General features: G+C 32.6%; 1 protein-coding gene across 1 annotated transcript; it reads left to right on the top strand.

Moving 5' to 3' along the window:
• The first annotated feature begins 2,988 nt into the window (after positions 1–2,988).
• LOC128984148 (transcription initiation protein SPT3 homolog) lies at positions 2,989–18,951 on the top strand. The gene is made up of 4 exons (XM_054403437.1): positions 2,989–3,058; positions 15,330–15,402; positions 16,415–16,703; positions 18,725–18,951. Exons 1-4 carry the CDS (start codon positions 2,989–2,991, stop codon positions 18,860–18,862), a joined length of 570 nt encoding a protein of 189 aa, XP_054259412.1. The 3' UTR covers positions 18,863–18,951.
• Positions 18,952–22,462: the final 3,511 nt, after the last annotated feature.

Raw genomic sequence — 22,462 nt, 5'->3', positions numbered from 1 at the left:
AGTGTCAGTGTCTTGGACATAACTGATGACTAATAAGCATAACAATATTTATTTATAGATGGCTAGTGCTTTTACTAAAAAAATGAAACATAAATTACCACAGATCAACATATCATCTAGTGGTTGTTGTCTATTATAATTATAAAATACGTTCTTGACTGGTTTAAAGTATTTAGAAATATTTTCGAAGTTCCTTTGAAGTTACTGATAATTCTGCTGCTTTTTCTCAAATACTACCATTACTAGAGTAATTTACAAGTTTCCAAGCTTTCTTAGCGAGTAGTTTGTCTGCAATTGATCTGTCTAAAGATTTTAAAAACTCTGAATACGTGATATCGTGTTGTTTGCACGCTTAATTTACGTTATTTTCCCTATATAGATGTTTTGAAAGCTTTGTTCCAGAACCATACTATTTGGTATTCTCTGGTGAAATTCAATTCCACAGGTAGCAAAATCAATAGCTTTAATAACTATGATCCAAACGGTTTCGAGTTAAAGTCCGGTATCCTCTTTTCTTTTTTCTTCTATAAATTGGATCAATATCGACTTATTACATTGTTCTTCGTTTAACTCTTCTGACTTCTGATGTAAACATTCCAGATATGATATTTGTGTATTTTACAGATCTATTCCTAAGTATTGATAAATTTGAGTTATATGCTTTTTCTGTGAAGGTTTGTTCTACTACAGATATTCTTAAACAAAACTAAAAGACGAAAACAGATTTTATCGGAAATAGCCGAAACAATTATAATAAAGATTTAGTATGTTGTAGCTACCCTTTAAATTCTGAACAAAATAGTAGAACCTTTGATTATATGGGGTGTTTTTTTTAAGTGTGCCACCATTGGGATCTCAGTAACTAATGATTCTACAGCAAACTTTAAATGCAGAAGATTCCCTTGTTTTTAAAGACATTCAAAAATTATTTAATAATATTTTTTGTAAATGGTCACCATTTTCCAATATGGCGGTCAACTTTGAAATTTCTTATAGGACACCCCCCTATATTTTATCATGTCTTCGGATAGAACATGCAATTTAAAAACTTTATCATCATTGACATTTTTTCGATAAACCCACTTGTTTAGGAGTTAAAGCCTATGGAACAATAACTTCCGATGTACATTTTACATCATGTAGCTCCTAAACAAGTAGGTTTGTAGCGAAAATGCGAAGTGTAAGTAAGTCAAATAAGTCCTAAAACTGCACCCACATTCCATAAAGACCATAAAAAACGTTAAAAATATTCATTCTATTATTTCAAAAATGGCGACCATTTTTTGCAAAATGGTGACAAACTTGAAAAGTGGAAAACTGTGTATATTTTATGGTCTTATGTATTTTATGTATAGCATTAACTAATGTTATATGGTCAATGGTAGAACATCCATTCCTGTAACAATTACGGTCCATAAACTATTGTAACTTAAATTATTATTTTCCTATAAAACTACATGAAATAAAAACAAAAAATGGATTTGATAAAAACCGTTTATGTTTGAATTACTACATTTGTGATCCTTATGGTATTTAAACAACATGGTGCAACTCCAACATAGTCGCTAGATGTCGATGTAATCGGTAGCAAAACGTATGTATATTTAAAAGAATAACTTATACAAACTGTTGACATTTTGTTTTTAAGACGCAAGAACTACAAAATGATCTATTCTCCACTCTGTATTTTTTTTAGTCTAGTGTTTTCATAAAATTTATTCAGACGGTTTCGAAAGCAATAAAACGAAAACTATAATATTAGTCAATGTAAATAGTTCAATTTATTGGTAAAAACTGTTTCGGCCTAATTAGGCCTCATCAGGTGGAGATAGACAAACAGCTTAAATATATAAATTGTAAACTGTGTAAATATTGGAAGTTTACAATTTAACATTTAACAGCTGTAAAATGTCACTCACACGACAGTTTTTTTTTGTTTTTTTTTGTGTTTTTTGTGTTTTAGCGAATTTCCCATATAGGGAATAAGCTATTACCGTAGTACTCATGGTAAGACCTGGACGCGGGACCGATTTTTTTTTTCGTTTTGAGGTCCCTAGAGGCCAAAAACACCATCCGTTCAAATTCATATATATATATATATTTATATATTTATATATATATATATATATGTGTCCGTCAGCACGATAACTCGAGCAAAAATGATCCGATTTTGATGAAATTTGGTACAAACGTGTAAACCTACGTTTATTTGAACGAGTTCGCGATCCAGCATGATCGGACCATGGGAACGGGTGTTTACGGGGGGTTTTATGGGGTAAAAATAGGTTTTTCCCATTTTTGACCCAAAAAACATAAAATTTAGCAATTTATTTTCAAACCATTTTGTAGAGCTTAAAAAAACAAATAATTTAGTATATTGAAGCGTTATTATGCGCCTAATGGTTACGGAGAAAATTCCAAAAAATTGTAAATTTAAAATTCCCATGTTTTTCTTATGGAGTCTACTGTTGTAGTTTGCTTGTTTATGAACATATTTTGATCAAATTTGGAAAATGTTTTTATTTCTTACTAACTATTAACATTTTACAAAAAAAAAACAGTTTTACCCTCCCTGATGCAGCAAACCTAAGTACTTGTTAAACTAATTCTATTTAAATCGGGAATAAATTTTATATTTTTAAGTAGACATTTCAGTGTAAATCCAATCAGTCAAATGGAAATTCGCTTAGTCTGCAGGTTTGCTGCGGCGGGGGTATTTTTAATGTAATTGCGAACATAAACCAACAAATTATCTATTACCCGCTCTGCGTTCTTTTCGCTTTAACTTTAGTATCAGTTTTAATCATCATCTACAGTTAAGGATAACACTCCTATGAGTCCAGCATTGACAGTATCGATCATAAAAGTTTGGTATTCCATTAAATCCTCTCGGAGAGACGCATTATATATTCGATCTTCGAATATCGGGGATAATGTTTCTTCACTAAAAATGCCAAATCGAAATATGCATCCAAAAAAAGGAGAACCATGGACTGCCAGGTCAAAGAAACTCTCACATACACCATCCATATTGTAAATCATCTTGTTGATCTGCATTGTAGGTGTAGGTGCCAAAGGGAGAATGATATCATACAGTTTAAGCTGTGCTTTTATACGTAACAGTGGAAGAGAAGGGGGTTGAGAGGAAAATGGGGGGGGGGGGGGGGGATTAATAGGTATATATGCTATGCAATTGGACGCAACAAGTTTTGCAACGTTTGATGATTTTTAATGCGTTTTACCACAGCTTTAAACTGTTTTAAAATATTTTTTCATTCCCGTATACGTACATTTTATTTGTAATTCAAAAATGGTGTGGTTTAAATAAATATTGTATAAGAAATGAACAACTAAATTTTTTAGGTTCTAATTCCATTTCTATCATCACTCAAAGAATACAAAACCAATACTTGCTAAGCATTTTTACTGCCATGTCAAAAGTAAAAACCCAAATCTTTAATTAAAATACCATCCTATAAAAAAATATCGGTTAAACGTTAATCCAGTATAATGATTCAATGCTTCACTAGAATTGTGATGTCAGTTAACAAAACCTGTATGACAATTATTAGTTATAACATCTTTTAATTAGATGACATACATCTGTCATTAGACCTTAAATGGTGAATGTAGTTTGGATTACTTAAATGTTATTTGTTCCTTTACTACATAAATAGATTCTAGGTCAAGAGTAGATTACTGGTCAAAATAGATTCAAACCAGACTAAAAAAATGTTGACCGAATGAGGTGAATCCATAACACGAACCACGGTGTTCCATCATTCGGTTAAATTTGCACTTACTTTTGCTGCATTAGCCTTACTTTTAACATGGGTATACAAATTATAAATGCTGCAGCAGCAAATGATTATTACTGTTAAAACAGCAAAAGAAAGTTCGACCAATGTCTCTTAATAATTAATTAAAAAATTGGTTAGTTTTTAAGTTACCTCTCTTAATACAAAATTTAAATAAGAATAGCAAACTCTTTCTGCAATATTGAAACACTCCTGATGTTAGTAAAAATTAATAAAAACAAATTTAAATGTTTCTTAAAAAATAGAAAAAATAAGATAAAATATATATGATTAGTCAACTTTTATAGATTAATTTATTGGTAAAAACTGTTTCGGCCTTTTTGGGCCTCTTCAGGCGGAGATAGACAAACAGCTTAAATATATAAATTGTAAACTGCGTAAAATATTGGAAGTTTACAATTTAACATTTAACAGCTGTAAAATGTCACTCACACGACAGTTTTTTTTGTTTTTTTTTTTGTTTTTTCTACTTTTTTTACATTTTTATACATTTTAAATATTTCATTCTAGTTTCTTGAATTGATTGGCAATCACTATTCAAATTTGAACTTATTATCATTTTTGTCATATTTAAATAATTTGTTTAATAGTTCGTTTGGTTCAGATGTTCTTAATGATTTCGGAAGCTTAATCCATACAGTTTTTTCTGCCGATTGAAATTTTGCATTACCATTTGCGTCGTAATTGACCAATTTATAGATAAAATTTTTATTTAGCTTGTGCAGCTTCTTTACTTTTTTCTGACTGTTATTTACAGCATTGTTTTGTGGAGTACTTGAAAGACTTGTTTGTATCATTGTTAATTTTTTTTCAATTTCATTAATCTTCTTTTTCAAATCTTCATTATTGTTTTTAGTTCGAAGCAAATGCTCAACTTTTGACTCCAATTCTTGAGAATGAGTCTGAATGTTTCTTAAGTTTTCATCAATTTTGCTATAATTTGTTTTAGGTTTTTTCTCTTCTTCTTTTTTTGTGTGTATGGTACAGAATTCTCCTCTCGTCCAAGTTTGGCATCTTTCACCTTTCTTAGGTTTTTTCACATAGATGTATTTACAAAGATTTTTTGTTGGTTGAGGGGAAATTACAATAATTTTTCTTTTTTCTTCTACCGGTTTGTCTTTTTTTGAAATTTCATTTGCTTTTTCTTTAGCCCTTTCATTTGTGGATTTAACGTCATCTTCATCTTCAGAAGATGATGATAAAACGAACTCGTTACTTGTAAATTTAGATTTTTTTTTGTCTGATGGTTTTTCTTCTTCTATAGTTACTGCTTCCTCAACAATAATATCAAGTAAATTTTGCACTGATGTGCTAGTTTCTACATCACTAACTTCTAAATCTTCTTCTAATTGAGTTTTCTTCTTTTTAGGAATTGATTCTTCAGCTTGTTCTTGTAGCCTCTTCATTGGTGCTAATACTGGCCTGGGCAATGTTCTTTTTCTAAGGCATGGGTCTTCATCCATTTTTATCGAAACGGAACGCTCTGAAACACAGCACACAATGACAAGAGAGCTACCTATGCTGTGTTATATATGATTCCCTCACTTCCCCCACCCTCAACACAAAGGGTTTTTATAAAATGTAAGGATTAAAACTCACATATTTCAGAAATCATTGTTTATCAAAACATTAGAATTAACTTAACTTATTAACTTATGTAATAGTTTAGTTTATCATTATTTGTTTCTTTTGTCTATAAAATGAATCTAGGTCAAGGTCACTCCAGACTTAAAAAAATAAAACCCGAATGAGGTGGATCCGTAACACAAACCACCGTGTTCCTCATTCGGGTTAAAAGTATTCTTACTTTTGCTGATTTTAACTTTATTTTAAATGATAGTATAATAAACAAATGGTGCACCAGAAAATGTTAATTAACAGCAAAAGAAAGATTACTCAGTGCCCCTAAAAGACTAATATAATTTACTGTAACAGTCGTTTAGTTTTTATTAAATTAGGTAATTTAACTTTATTATATTCGATTTGGATATATAATGTTTTGATAATAGTAATTAAGTTATATCCAAAAGCATAAATGACTAGTATAAATTATATCAAAGAACGCGCATTTGTAAAATAATCCTGATGTTTTTTTATTTGAGAAATTTAAAATCTGTATTTTGTATTTCTAATTTTAGGGTTTTAGACAAGGATTAACACTGTTTCATTCAAAAATAATTTTACTTTTGATGTGAGTTGGAACTATTCATGTTTCAAAGATCACAGTTAACGTACAAACTGCTAGAGCTATGTTTCCACAGAATATTTGCCCACATGAATTATTGTTTTACTTTTTAATTTTGTTAAACAATTTCAAAGATATGTTAGTATTTCTCTATGTTGATAAACCACTGGTCACTAAAAATCGCTAAGGATTTTTTTTAGATCCGCTGGGTTTTAGACAAGGATTAACACTGTTTTACTTTTTAATTTTGTTAAACAATTTCAAAGATATGTTAGTATTTCTCCATGTTGATAAACCACTGGTCACTTAAAATCGCTAAGGATTTTTTTTTTTTAGATCCGCTGGGTTTTAGACAAGGATTAACACTGTTTCATTCAAAAATAATTCTACTTTTGATGTGAGTTGGAACTATTCATGTTTCAAAGATCACAGTTAACGTACAAACTGCTAGAGCTACGTTTCCACAGAATATTTCTCACATGAATTATTGTTTTACTTTTTAATTTTGTTAAACAATTTCAAAGATATGTTAGTATTTCTCCATGTTGATAAACCACTGGTCACTTAAAATCGCTAAGGATTTTTTTAGATCCGCTGGGTTTTAGACAAGGATTAACACTGTTTTACTTTTTAATTTTGTTAAACAATTTCAAAGATATGTTAGTGTTTCACCATGTTGATAAACCACTGGTCACTTAAAATCGCTAAGGATTTTTTTAGATCCGCTGGGTTTTAGACAAGGATTAACACTGTTTCATTCAAAAATAATTCTACTTTTGATGTGAGTTGGAACTATTCATGTTTCAAAGATCACAGTTAACGTACAAACTGCTAGAGCTACGTTTCCACAGAATATTTCTCACATGAATTATTGTTTTACTTTTTAATTTTGTTAAACAATTTCAAAGATATGTTAGTATTTCTCCATGTTGATAAACCACTGGTCACTTAAAATCGCTAAGGATTTTTTTAGATCCGCTGGGTTTTAGACAAGGATTAACACTGTTTTACTTTTTAATTTTGTTAAACAATTTCAAAGATATGTTAGTGTTTCACCATGTTGATAAACCACTGGTCACTTAAAATCGCTAAGGATTTTTTTAGATCCGCTGGGTTTTAGACAAGGATTAACACTGTTTCATTCAAAAATAATTCTACTTTTGATGTGAGTTGGAACTATTCATGTTTCAAAGATCACAGTTAACGTACAAACTGCTAGAGCTACGTTTCCACAGAATATTTCTCACATGAATTATTGTTTTACTTTTTAATTTTGTTAAACAATTTCAAAGATATGTTAGTATTTCTCCATGTTGATAAACCACTGGTCACTTAAAATCGCTAAGGATTATTTTAGATCCGCTGGGTTTTAGACAAGGATTAACACTGTTTTACTTTTTAATTTTGTTAAACAATTTCAAAGATATGTTAGTGTTTCACCATGTTGATAAACCACTGGTCACTTAAAATCGCTAAGGATTTTTTTAGATCCGCTGGGTTTTAGACAAGGATTAACACTGTTTTACTTTTTAATTTTGTTAAACAATTTCAAAGATATGTTAGTGTTTCACCATGTTGATAAACCACTGGTCACTAAAAATCGCTAAGGATTTTTTTAGATCCGCTGGGTTTTAGACAAGGATTAACACTGTTTTACTTTTTAATTTTGTTAAACAATTTCAAAGATATGTTAGTGTTTCACCATGTTGATAAACCACTGGTCACTTAAAATCGCTAAGGATTTTTTAGATCCGCTGGGTTTTAGACAAGGATTAACACTGTTTTACTTTTTAATTTTGTTAAACAATTTCATAGATATGTTAGTGTTTCACCATGTTGATAAACCACTGGTCACTTAAAATCGCTAAGGATTTTTTTAGATCCGCTGGGTTTTAGACAAGGATTAACACTGTTTTACTTTTTAATTTAGTTAAACAATTTCAAAGATATGTTAGTATTTCTCCATGTTGATAAACCACTGGTCACTTAAAATCGCTAAGGATTTTTTTAGATCCGCTGGGTTTTAGACAAGGATTAACACTGTTTCATTCAAAAATAATTCTACTTTTGATGTGAGTTGGAACTATTCATGTTTCAAAGATCACAGTTAACGTACAAACTGCTAGAGCTACGTTTCCACAGAATATTTCTCACATGAATTATTGTTTTACTTTTTAATTTTGTTAAACAATTTCAAAGATATGTTAGTATTTCTCCATGTTGATAAACCACTGGTCACTTAAAATCGCTAAGGATTTTTTTAGATCCGCTGGGTTTTAGACAAGGATTAACACTGTTTTACTTTTTAATTTTGTTAAACAATTTCAAAGATATGTTAGTGTTTCACCATGTTGATAAACCACTGGTCACTTAAAATCGCTAAGGATTTTTTTAGATCCGCTGGGTTTTAGACAAGGATTAACACTGTTTCATTCAAAAATAATTTAACTTTTGATATGAGTTGAAACTATTCATGTTTCAAAGATCATAGGTCATGTACAAGCTGCTAGAGCTACGTTTCCGCAAAATATTTTCCACATGAATTATAACATCCCTATGCTTTGAATTCTAAAGTTTAAATATTACTTAAACAATTGACATAACAAAAGTACTAATACTAAATAAACTATTAGAAAACCTCATATGCTAAATTAATGTTTGTAAAACATCTTAATAACATTTATAAACTAAACATAGCTTACTTAACTTAATATTACCCATACGATTATTTGTTAGTACTAGCTACCCAAGCACATGCTATCTACAATGCAACATGCAGCTAAGTGTACATTTAGATTTTGCGATCCTCCTTTAATGCTCCTGGTAGGGGGAGGGACTTCACCTCAACCAATCAGGATCCAGTGTTTGATAATTATATATTTGTTTCACTATGAACGGTTATATTTTCGCAAATTTCAATTGTAAGACTTGATGAAACTAAACAAATTTTTGTTTGATAGCAATTTAGTTATAAATTCATTTAAAGCATTCTAATTTTTCCATGGGTTGAAGTCCAATCTATCACTATTATTTGTTAATATACGTAAACTTTTAAGATAGAATGGCTTCGTGTACAATTCCATTATTTAAATTTAGAACCTAGCCATAAATATTTTACGATTAAACTTAACAGGTAAATAGTAAGTAAGTATTACAATGTTGGTCAGACATTGCAATAATTCTTACATTTTACACAGTTCACCTTTTGATGTTCGACCTCAACTATCAAACGATGAACTGTGTAACAATGATGGCTTGCGCAGTCTCTTTATAGACAGTAGGCGTGGTTTTACTAATTAATGCGAGGGGCACTTCAGTGCGCAGGGTCACCCTATTGGTGTGGGCGTGGTCTACTCAACCAATGAAATGCGGGCATGGCGTGCATAACAATCCTAAAGATTGCATAGAATAAATTATACCGGTACAAAGATAGCGCACCTTAATCTTACAGTGAAATTTAACTTTACTTGTGAGTTACCATGATAGCAACGATAAAATATATGATATGTTTGCATTTGAACCAGGAGGTTTAAATAATGACGGTCAAATGTTAAGTATATTATATAATACTAGTGTACCTACCTATTGCTAGAATTCGAGAAATTGCAATGTATTCCAAGCCTTAATTTAAAACGAATAACAGTCGTAATTTCCAACTCAAAAATGATGTAATCAATCACTCGGATACAGTTGTTATCAAAAACTGAAAACACACGTTTTTGTGTGTATCATGTGTTTACTACAAACAGCTGTAATTATTATATAATTAATACGAAATACGCTACATGAAACTTTTGTCGGTTGAACTCCTCAACCATTTATAAACCGATTTTATCCATTGACGTCTCATTGGAAAGAGCGTGTCGCGTAGATTTACAAACTGGCCTTACATTTTTTGGTAAATATTCCCCCTTGGGCTCAGCCCCAGTAGCTTTTTTTAAAGTTCCCCGTGTTATCCTTATGAAGAACATAATTGTTTACATTTTTTGATCAGCTGTATAATTTAATTGAAGTTATTTATTTTTCAATTCCACAAAACGCATTGGGTACATTAAAGAAAGGATTGAATTAAAATATTTTACTACTTTGTAAAAAATGTTATCGCTATAAAAATTGACTGAAATTTGTAAACGTACTGACGACAACGGGTAGTACCACGGTAGGACTATGTAGACTACATTATTATTGACAAAGATCAACATGGACAACCTAATGTGGCTATAAGTGGGAAAGATTTGTAGAATACACTAAAAACCCAGATCAGCTTTTGAAAAATGATTAAATATTTACAAGAAATGATGATTGTGTGGAACTGTTAGGTACGTAATCTATGAGTTGAGTCTTTTTAAACTCATCGGAAATTATAACTTTTATTCGTTTTTAAATAAGTTATTTGTTTTAAAATACTGTAACTACTTTACTTCTTTGCAATTGCTCGATTTCGAGCAACATTTGCGCTAGTTATTACAAATTATTCGTCTGTTTAAGTAAACATAATATTTTCTTCATAAGAAATACATTGAGATTTTGATAACCTGTGGGGGTTAAGCCTGAGCACTTTTATTACAGGAATTGGTAAAATAGGGCGTCTACACAAAAAATTCTTAATTTTGATACTTCGTTTGTAAAAAAATCGTTCATTATTAATGGAGGAGTAGTGTTTCGTAGAAATCACCTTCACTCAGTAGGAGGGAATAGAGCTACAAAAAATAAACATGTGAAAAGCTCGTTACTCAAATATAAATTTGCATTGCAATAATAATAATAACATTTAGATTGTGTAGAATAAATAATAACCAACCTTAATATTAAAGCTTCTAGCAAAAAAAAGAAAATCTAACTATTAAACTTATGTCTATTTATATACAACAAATATTTACCTGTGTTAATGAAATGTCTGGAGAACTGCAGAAATTATAAACTGAAGTATACAATTGAATCTATCTCCAAACAAATTAACTATATAACTTTGCTTTACACTGTTTATTATAAACTGACTATAAATAATTAAAAACAATTATTAAAAGAACATAGTAAAATGATAATTACAAAACAATATAAATAATAAAATATAGTTTTATCATACACTCATAAACAACGGTTACTGGAATACGCTGGACAAACTAACGACAAACAATGACCACTGCAAAAGCTGGACAAATGAACAACCAAACAATGACCATTGCGAAAAATGGCCGTTGCACATGTGCCAACGGTTTTAGACAAAGATAGAACTATAATGCGGGTTGAAGTTTATCAATCAAACTTGGAGGAACTGGCGGACCCTTAACTGTTTAGTCATTTCTGTTCATACTCACCGTATGATGCAATCGCTGCACCATACAACCATTAGGCCCATAACCAATATCTCTCGGGTACTTACGCGTACCAAATTATTCATAATAACCTTTTCGACGACAATCCTTGATACCGGTACTTTTCCCTAGTATACACGGCCTCCCTACTTAAGAAATTAAATTACAAACGTCCAAAAACCCAGCATTTTGTGATTTTTGTCATATTTCATTCTGATGTTTAAAGACATACCAATCATTGTTTAGAGAATATGCATACATACATAGTCTATTAAATAACAAACAGTTGTTTGTATAAGGTTTTTTCAAACTGACATCAATAAGTTTACATTAAAAGTTGTTTACGAATAAAGCAATTAATAGGAAATAACTTTGTTTGCTGATAACCTTTTACGAGAAAATCCGAAACCAAGAATTTACTAACCTTGAGACTTGATTAACGCATTTCATTTGTCGGTCGTAATTCTTAACTATAAACGTTGGTTTTTGGTACTTGTTCTTTTCCTTATAATCGTTGGTAGCAGCAAGAATAATTTTTACGTACCAACACATCACTGTAATTTAAAAATTAGTTATCATCGGTGTTGCACCTTATTTTATACAGTCGTATTACAACCGTATTCAATTTTAATTGATGTCTTAACTGTATAAGTTTTGCTTTTTATATCTAGATTCCAAATTGTTAGTTAATGCTAAGAAAATGATAACTCATTTAAGTAACACATTTGTTCAGAAAACCATCATGAATCGTTTACGATTTACGTTATTTATGTATCAATAGTTCGTGGCCTATTTTGCCTAAATTTTATATATACTTTGTTATGCTTTAAACGTAGCAAATTCTCTCACTAAGTTCTGTATTTTTGTGTGTATGTCTGTTGGTAACGCAATAATTTCCTTATTTTTCAATGTCACGAAAAGGACAAGAGCACCTTGATAATGAAAATGTCAACCCTAATAAAGTGAATTGTGAGGTTGAGGTAGTACTTTAAATACTTTTAACCATTGTGGGAAGTAACTTTCAACTGTAGGCTTACCTTAGGACAATGCCTCATAGATCTAGATCTATAAAGCTTTTTAAGTTTAATCATTGGATTTAACATATAGACCACGTATTTCTATCCTTTCACTATTTAACAATTAACTAATGAATGTTTGCAATGGTCAAATAGTTTTACCTTATAATGTTCCAGATAGAAACGTTCTGAATACAAAACTTTAAAGATCTAGCTTGCTGCGATGTGTTTTACTTCAACGTAAAAGAACCAAGTAAAGAGTATTTTCTCAATGACAGTGGGGTGATTGAACGTTTCAGCTCTCTGGATTGGAACATCACGAAGAACGAACCGTTGAAACACATGCGGGTGTTACAGGGATCTTCACTAACTGGAGAAGCTACCGTTGAAACAATGAAATTACCAGTAACCGTATTAGTTTTGGTCTACACGCTTTGTCAATTCATTTTGTTTTCATTTGAATTAAAAGGATATTTTTCCGAATTGGTTTTAAAATAACAAACAATTTGCAAGTCAACAATTTTGTTAGGGATTGTACACAACCTCTTGATGACACGATGTAGCTTACGTGATAGTGTTAATATAAATATCTCGCAGTAAGTTTATATAATGTAAAAGATTGTTTGCTAAAAAACGCTAATTTGCTTTAAAATTAATTGTAGATAACAGTATTGAAGGAAGGGATTTTATTTTGTACACCTTGGTTGTTTATACAATACATGTAACAATACATCTATATTGTTTGATTGGTAAACTCGCATAAAGTGGTTTCACTAGAGACAGACAAATGGAATCCAACAATTCAAAGTTAAATAATAACAACATACAAGATAACACTATTTCATCCACTACAGATAATATTCCTTATCTGAGCTACAATAGAGCATTACATCAAGACATTCCAGAACAAATAAATATAATATCATCTAGTGTAAAAAGATCCATATTTAGCAAGGAATTGATGGATATACTAGAAAGACTGGTTGACGGTGAAAGAAGCCTTACCTAACATTTGAACATATTTAACAGTGAAATTAGTTAAATTGAATAGTTTTCTGTACTACAAATAGCAATAAAAAAACATTTAAACAGTTTCACAAAAGGACAAACGATAAACAGAAATACGTTGGATTACAATACAACCAAGAGTATTTAATGAGAGTTAACATTTGCTTTAAATAAATAGTAAATTACAGGGTAAAGAGTGGGAAATTTGTTTTTATATAGCTTGATCGTTTGTACGTCTAACATTAAGCAATGTGCAATATACCAAATGTTTGTTATTTTAAAAATCATTCAAAAACATAACGATTTGAATGAATAAACAAGTCTTAGAAATATAAGGTACTAGCCCTATGTTGCAAATGTGGCACATGGTTGTAATTAGTGGAACAATGCTCTGCCCGCATGTACCGCCAACTGTTCACGAAGAAGTAGAAACACTGTGTACATTACTTTTCCATACCAGTTAAATAGCTGATACACCTTGCAGGATTAAAGTGATATTTTAGTTTAGTTCTGAATTTATGTTTATAATGGTGACATAATAAAATAGTGGTTTTTAATAAGTTTTCTCACAGAAACATTGCAAACCAAAATCCAAACACTTTTCGTAATATGTACATAATAACAAACTTTTCACTTGACGATCTTATAAAATGCAAAGACAAAAGTGGAAATATTTCAATTGCGAATGTTTGCTGTATACCAGATAGCAATCATAAACAGCATAAAAGAATGTGTATGATGGGTCTCTCATTAGTCTGTAGTGGAACTAGCTAAAGACAACATCTCATTAACAACAAATTATATCGCAAACATTGCAAAGGTAACATGTACAAATAGTTATCTCCAACAGTTTTATGTCGTATATATAGCTAATTTCTCAAATTTAACAAAATTCCTACTATGTTTCCAATAAAAGAAGCAAACTTTGAGTGTATAATATGCATGGACAAAAAAATCGTAATTTACTCTTCTTACCAATGCAAACACTGTTTCGCTTGCGACATGTGTGGATGACAATTTGACAACTGTTGTTACTGTAGTAGACCTAACTCTATGATCCAAATGTTTAGTTTAGCTTAGATCTGTATTAGGTTTAAGTTTGAAAACAATTATATTCCTCGTATGTCAATTTTGATTTTTCAATAAAGAATTTAAAAATCAGCATATCGGTACTTATCCCTTTACCGATATGCTGTTTTTTTTTAAACCACAACAATAACCTTGAAAATATCGATCCACCTAACTTTCACACCTCAGCATGTCGTCATCATGACGTCACCATACCGTAACCCACCACACCACGTGCTAGGTCACGCACCATTACCACCAGATGCTTAACCGTCAATTAAGCACCACATGGCTCTTGTGACGTCACTCCTCAGCAGCCCTATGTATCCACTACTTAACAAGTATATAAAAATTGGAACGAATGGTGTTTTTGGCCTCTGGGGACATCAAAATGAAAAAGTAAATTGGTCCCGGGCCTACGTCTTACAGTGCCAGCTATGGTAATAGCTACTTCCCTATAAGGAAATTTGCTAAAATTGGGCATTCTCATGTTTTAAGTGTAAAAATTTGAAAAAAACAATGATTGAACCAATAATACTCTGTTCCAATGACCCAATCTTTCTGGTTCACAAACTCATCCAAATTTATCCCTCCCTACACCTTCAAGTCAAATTTTATAAAATCGGACCAAAATAACTTGAGATATTGCAGAGATATATTTGTTCAGGAACACACATATATTATATTTATTAAAATTTGAACTGTAGTGTTTTTAGAGTCTGTAGACATCAAAATGAAAAAATTAAATCGGTCCTGGGTCAGGTCGTGCCTCTTATGGTAATAGCTACTTCCTTGTAGGGAAATTTGCTATGAAGTTATATGTTCTACCCAAATGGAGCACAGCAATATAGGCTGGGGCTCTGAACCTGAATCAATCACTGAAAATTATAACTGTAATACAATAATGCCACATTGTCAGTGATCATTGGTCAACTCTCAGCAGGTGAACAAACTCTACAACACAGGGTAGAACTGTTTGATCAGCCAAATAGGTCAGGGGCCGGCCAACTACAGCATAGGGGTTTTTTTTTTTCAAGCCCTCGGTTACACTCCAAGACGGCACTGACGTAGTAAAATAGGTGTAGCACCACTGGCATAGACCTTGGACGGTTATTGTTCCTCAGTCCTGATAGCTGGGTCATAAACAATGCAACAAAACTGTCTACAAATTGATATTTGTTTTTTTATGGCTTCATCTCTTGCAATTGCACGGAAGATGATCGTTTTAGCGACCGAGGGAGATGATCACGATATGCTGTGATCGCGGGAGTAAAGCAATCGTCTTTAGTGATTTCACCAAAAGTTTATTGCCCAGTAAAGAATGATTGCTTTGAGATAAACAACACAAAACTTGAACAAGTATCTGGAGAAGATTTTTATTTTGGTGTGGATACAGTTAACACTGAAGATAGTTCTAAGCAATTAAGTTACACTTTCCTGATACATTTACTAACAATCTTAAAGGAATTGGTCTACCAATCACGACTTTACTTATGTGAACAGACATTTTTGTAATTGAACTAACGTACATTAAATACAAGTTGTATAGCTATAGACTGACCGGCTAGAACTAAAAAAAAAAAATTTATTATTATCTATTATCAAATATTGAGGTGGGGACGCCACCTAGGGTAGGTATGTATTTTAACCCAAATATGAGTGTATTCTGAAAGTTAATTAAATTTGGTGGAATGAAATTTGAACTATAAATAAAAAGAGTTGAAATTTTAAATATAATGCATAAAGATTTATTGCAGATTCTTAAGTTTTGTTCAATAAATTATATTAGAAGTTCATGAAGTAAAAGGACCTATTCCTACAAAAATGTTGCCGTGAATTAATTGTATATACTGTAACCCAACTGTTCATAAGTTTGCCGACTCCTGATTAATGGCATCACAAAAAATAGACGGAGATATTGTAGATGGTATTTTGGCTAAAACATTTTCTTACTTAAAATGTGTAAAGCAATTTGTCACCTGAGTTTTTGATTTATTTTTGCAGAAGCTTTGAAGATTACAATGTGTCAAGGCGGGCCACATTTTTGGGTGCTAAGTTAAACAACGGAAGGTTTTTAGATTGGTTGCGGCTTCTAGCACCTGACTGTCCTGTACACAAGTTAAAATCATTCAGTGTGGAGATGTTACTGTACTTAGCGAAGGAGACGGTTGCTCAGCTTGTAGACCTTGCACTGCTGCTACGGCGAGATGCGTCTGTGTCTCCACTGGACCCTTACAGTCGAGCGCACCGCACTACACTCTCATTCGAGACCTTCGGTACCTCTCAGCGACAGGTAATAGACATAACAGTCATTTTTTGTTGCAACAGAATGTTATTCATTTTTATTTATGATAAGTAAATTCTCTTATGATAAGTCTGAATCAACTAATATAATGCAGAAAGATGAACTCGACTAAGAATTGGGTAGGAGGTGCATGAATTCCCACGAAAGCCTTCTCTAAAATGTGCTCTTGTTAGTTGTTTTGTAGTGGCCTATTGTTCTTTAATGTGGTTTTTGTAATGCACTGCACTTAACTATGAGGATGTTTGCACAAACCAAATTTATATTTCAGCATCTGATGACTTGGTGCAAAGGTTAATCTCCCTCAAATCAGATCCCATCATACTTAATGGTGATTCGCCTATTGGGTCTGATGATGATTGGAGTGTCCAATCAAAATCGATCACCACTTACCATCTTTTTTGTGTATTTACCGTCTTGTGAGTAACAGTATAAGCGTAAATATATGTTTTAAGTGTTATAAGACGTTTATTTTATTTACTTTCCGTAAAATACATGCGTAAATATATCATATCTAAAAAATGCACAATTAAAGTATCTCTTACTTTAAAAACATCTATATTTGAAGACCTAATCCAAACCCATGTAAATCAGTTTAACAGTTATCAAAAACTTAAAATCTATAAATTAATACGCTACATGGAAAGTTTGTTCCCGATAAGGCTTTTTTTATTTTAAGAATACCCCCACATTCAGGGGCAGTTCTGAATAAGCTCCGTTTGCTTCTTGCGTGGAAAGTGGAGGGGGTAGCATCGCCATTCGCGTCACAGGCCACTAGGTCAGTTGGCGTCCAGCCGTGGTAGTGTAAAGGTCGTCTGAGTACTAGTTTATTGCCGTAGAGTGAAATGAAATGAAATAATATTTTATTTCCCAACTACTTCGTATAATTCATGGTATTTACATAACTATTATACAATCCTTAACTTAAAAAAAAAATAATTACAAAAGGATACTATATCTAAATGGCACAAAGAGAAAAAAAAAATACCTTATCAAATTATAAGGAAAAGGTCTACATAGGCAGGGGCCTGTGCGTAGACATGAGTTGCGGGTAATTTGTATAGTGGGAAATTTAATCTTGAGCGTAATTGTTAGCACGTCTTGTTGGATATAAATTTTTGTCTTGCTTGGAACTGGACTACGATATTTTTCTGAACTAGGAAAATCATGATTTCTCTTCAAAATCAAGTGATAGGTGGAGTGGAGGGGAGTGGTTAGTGGTGTATTAGTGGCGAGACACCTTTAGTCTGATTTTGATACACATTTAGTATGTTATAACCCTTTAAATTGTGAACAAAATGGTAGAAATCCCATTCCTGTAAAAATTAGGGTTCAAAAGTTATTGTAACTTATTTAATTTTCCCATAAAATAAGAGAAAATTGTATGTCAGAAAAAAATTTGGTTTTGATTGAAATTAGTTATGTGATGGTCCTTATAATTCTTACTAATATAGTGCAACCCCTATTGCTGTAATAATTACGGTTCAACAAGTATTGTAACTATTGTTATTTTCCCATAAAAAACAGAAAAATGGATTTTAAAAAAGGAATTAAGGAAAAAAGGAATGGATTTAACGGTTCTGGTTGAAGTCCGTCTGTTATGGTCCTTGTCGTTACAAAATAGTGCAAACCCCATTCCTGTAAAAATTACGATTCACAAGTTAATGCAACTTTTGTGATCTTACCGATTAAATATCATTGTTACTCTCATTGCTTACCCATGATTAAGGTTGTTGACAAGCTAATGGGAGAAAATATATGTCAGATTTCTGATACCATTTATTTATTACTTACCTTATATTGAATACTCCATTAACTGAATTGATTTATTCATGCAAGAAGACACTTCAATCTTTTTTATTCGGAATCACAAAGGTCCCTCTAGTGTTAATTTAAAACCAGACATGACTAAAAAAGCCCCAGGTATTTATTATGTTGTATTTCATGTAGCTATCTTTACTGTAGCCGATCTTCGCAAATTTTAATTTTTTTATAGTTCTAAATTGTTACAGCTGGAAGGATCCCCACCAATCACTCCCGGTGAAGTGAGGGAAGTGTTGAGAAGATATTACTCTACCCAACTCCATCCTTGGGGAACCTTCACGTGCAACCTAGACACTGCCGTCTTCAACAAGATCCTGGCCTGTTGACACATGATTGTTAACCTTTATTTTATACCTTCTACCTTCATGAACCAGTGTAAATATTGTAAACAATTATTTAAAGTATTTTACTATGACTTGTTTTTTATAATTTATAATTGTAATTTCCCACATGTAGACCATCACAGATTGGAGAAGTAACAAAACATGCAATAAGGTCTCCTATGATTATAGTAGTACCAGTACCATGGCGCATATGATAATTATTCAAGCATTCACCTAGTAAGTTTAGAACTTTAGAAGTGTATCAAGATGACCAGACGGTGGTCTATACGCTGCTACTACCAACAGCTTGATGTTAAAGTTAATAGCCACAGATACAGCAGCCAGCTCGCAAACACCTTCTTCAACAAACTCACTGCAGTGTAGAAGCTCACAATTAATGTCAGGTTGGCACCATATACCTGATCCTCCTCTCCTCCAAAATTTCCAACATTGTTATAGCTGATCTGCAGAGTGATGATTTGCAGCCATAGTTATTCAGTTTTGAATTAACAATTTCATTGCTGTTTAGAAAATGTTCGGTCAGACATTTGACGACTGGAGACTCATCCCCTATTAATAACTCGAGCTCGTCCGTCTTAGAAAAGAGGCTTCTTATGTTTTGGTGGAGAAATTTTATACTCAAACGCTGATTCCTAATCCTCGGCTGAGGAAAAGTGCCCAAGGGACCCTGGGAGGGTTTCAGGCTTCTCCTAAAAAAGATTTGCCAGAAGTTTTGCTAAGGCTAGTTTCCCCTTATGGTTCAAGTGTAGTCCGTGCCGGATGTATAATTGACGGGAAAAAGAGTTAACATGCATGAATGTAACATTTTTGTAAGTGTGTGAAAGAGATATTAATTGTGAATGGACTGAGGATATGGCACTATTTAAGGAAGGTTTGTTATGTCTGTTTGGTATACCTCACTAAAGAAAGAACTCAATATAGAATCAAAATCGTCACAACATCCAGAGTTAACAATATTGTTTATACCACTGTCCCACCGACAATAACATCAACACTTTCCTTGCCAAAGGCCTCTATCTTTATTTTCACTAGCTAATACCTGTTCCATCTTAGCATTAGGAATGACAGTACTAGATACATTAAATTTACTGTTTAGGCCAAAGTCATAAGTTATAATGTTTGCGGCATTTATAGCATACTGTTGCCATAAATTTTAATACATGGAGTTTTTGTTGAAATGGCTGTATAGGGAGCTACAGGTAAGGTTTTTTAGCGATTTTGGAAGAGGTGACCGTGAAATGGTTTCGTTTGTTCTTTTTGTTTGGATTTTGATGCTTCACAGTTATCCTGGAGTTATGGCAGGATTTATGGTAGGATTGTACTGGGCTTGTGTTCTCATGTGGAAGTTTCTCCAGACATAGGTCACCGAGGATGGAGAATCTGTTGGAAGTGCTTAGTCCAAGGGGAGAAATGGTAGGAGCATTGATTTTATCAGGAAACTTTGTGTTTTTGGCTCTTATATTTACAGGGTTGCCACCAGCCATGAAAACCTTGAAAATCTTGAATTATGCATGAATTCTTGTGACCATGAAAAAAGGCATGGATTTCTCCAATGGACCATGAATTTTCAAAATCAGGAACAATTATTCAACCAGTACCATTAAATTTTCCAAATAAAAAATATTTCATATTTTAAAAACAGTCCATAGAAACGAACACCATAAAAATACTGTGTGGAGATGATTATTTAACATGTTCCATGATCAGAAACAATTGCTTAGTTTATTTCAAGTTATCCAAAGATGCTGATGTCAGCTGAGACCTCCCGAGGACTGTAGGATGGTTCGAAAAAATCATCCGTAGGCCTACCCCCACGTATGGACTTAAATCACAAAAAACAGAAGTTTTAGACCATGCACTGAATTGAAACAGGGTGCGCAAAAAACCCTAATTTCCTACTCTGATGCCTGATTTTTTTAGCTTTTTGGATAAAACTATCATATCTTAATATGTTGTGGATTATGATAAACCATAATGTACATTTCATGACAATTATGTAAAGGGATAAAACAAGACTTTTTTGGCTGGGTGAGTGGGGTTTTTGTTTTATTCCGGTGGAAAGACTGAATTAGACCTAGACTTAATATATTTTACAATACTTCTCCAATATCTCAAGTAGAATAGCTGGACCTGTTTTGTTTTCAACTTTGTTTTGAATGTTTGTAAATCACTCACTATATTAGGTATGAAGGGTTATTCAAATGCAACACAAAAAGAAACTGCCTCTTTAACGTCAGTTTATGAAATCAGCAAAACTCAATTGTGTTGAAATTGTATAAGGCATCGACCATGAATTTTTTTAAACCACCAATGAAAACCATGAATTCTGCATGAATTTTATCATCCCACTATGGTGGCAACCCTGATTTCATATCCTTCCAGCTTTTTGAGATGACTTTCTTTAGTCTTGCCACTAAATGTTTAGAAGCACTTGTCTCTAAATTTGTTGCTCCGCTAGGTTTGTTTGATTTGTTTTAGTTACTTTAACAGATTGTTTCGATCTGAATACAGTAAAAACAATGGTTGAAACCACTCCCAAAAGTCATAATTACTGTCATATACAGAACAAAAACAGTACCATATTAGCTTGTTATTTAGTAAAACATATAATCCACATTCAACCCCATTATTTTGCTGGTAGCAAGCTACTGACTTAATTCATCGAACAATCTAGTTTTTTGCAAAAACATTGGCATGTTTGGCATTGATGCCAGAGATCATTGATGTCAAGATTGAAAGCCAGAGATTCCAGGGGCCCAAGGCGAAGTTCAATAGCGGGCCTCTCTTAATAACTGAAATACGGGTGAGCGGGGTCCCTGGAAAGCGTGGGGCCCCAGGCACCGCCTTGTTCGCCTATATGTAGGCCTCTGCTGAACCTGTACCATTACTTTACTATAGAAAACATAGTTATAGGCAGAATATTACTAGTGGGGTCGTATAGCTGCATATTGTGGCAGAATATTTCAGTTCTGGCGGAGAAGCTGCAATTTTAGGTGGTTATAGTATACAAGTTTCTGAACCTAAAACCGCCCAGACCCCAATTTTTAAGGACCTCGGTCGTCCGTAATGACGTCATCAAAATGGCGGCCGTAAGAGGATGCTGGGTCCCCATGAATTAGCTATAACGACCGAATGCCTGAACCGATTTTCATGAAATTTGGCACACAAGTGCTTGAATACATTATCTCGGCTTGGGTTGAAAATGGTCAAGTTTCATCAACTCATTTCAAAATGGGGGCTGTTCAAAACTAAAAAAATTATGAGGAAAATAATTGTGAATTGTTTCATACAGGGTGAGTTTTAAATGAGTTCCCCTCCTACTTGTTTATACATTTCTTAATATATCAACTCCGAACCACGTCAGATCATTGTAGAGTAGCAAGTACTTCATTTTGACTGGGTTTAAATTTTTAGCCGCCATCTTGGATCCGCCACATTGGATACAAAGTTATCTTTTCAAATGTAAAGGTAGGGTTGTGACCCACCGTTTCAAACAAGACTTTTACGCTGAATGCGATGCTGCAATCCGTTAAAAAAAATGTTGATCCATTCTTAAGTTATGAGAATTTTTTATAACTTTAC

The sequence above is a fragment of the Macrosteles quadrilineatus genome, unplaced genomic scaffold, assembly GCF_028750875.1.
Source record: "Macrosteles quadrilineatus isolate MER2022 unplaced genomic scaffold, UCM_ALF_1.0 Scaffold_2__2_contigs__length_208266976, whole genome shotgun sequence".
Classification (NCBI taxonomy): Eukaryota; Metazoa; Arthropoda; class Insecta; order Hemiptera; family Cicadellidae; genus Macrosteles; species Macrosteles quadrilineatus.
Note: the sequence above shows the minus strand (reverse complement) of the source record. Positions and strands in the feature narration are given on the sequence as shown.

Excerpts from the sequence above, each read along its gene's own strand:
- LOC128984148 (XM_054403437.1), top strand. The coding sequence starts at position 2,989 with ATGGACTGCCAGGTCAAAGAAACTCTCACATACACCATCCATATTGTA. Across the intron at positions 3,059-15,329 it reads TCATCTTGTTGATCTGCATT|TGATCATTGGTCAACTCTCA; the intron begins GTAGGTGTAGGT and ends CCACATTGTCAG. Across the intron at positions 15,403-16,414 it reads CTGTTTGATCAGCCAAATAG|AAGCTTTGAAGATTACAATG; the intron begins GTCAGGGGCCGG and ends TTATTTTTGCAG.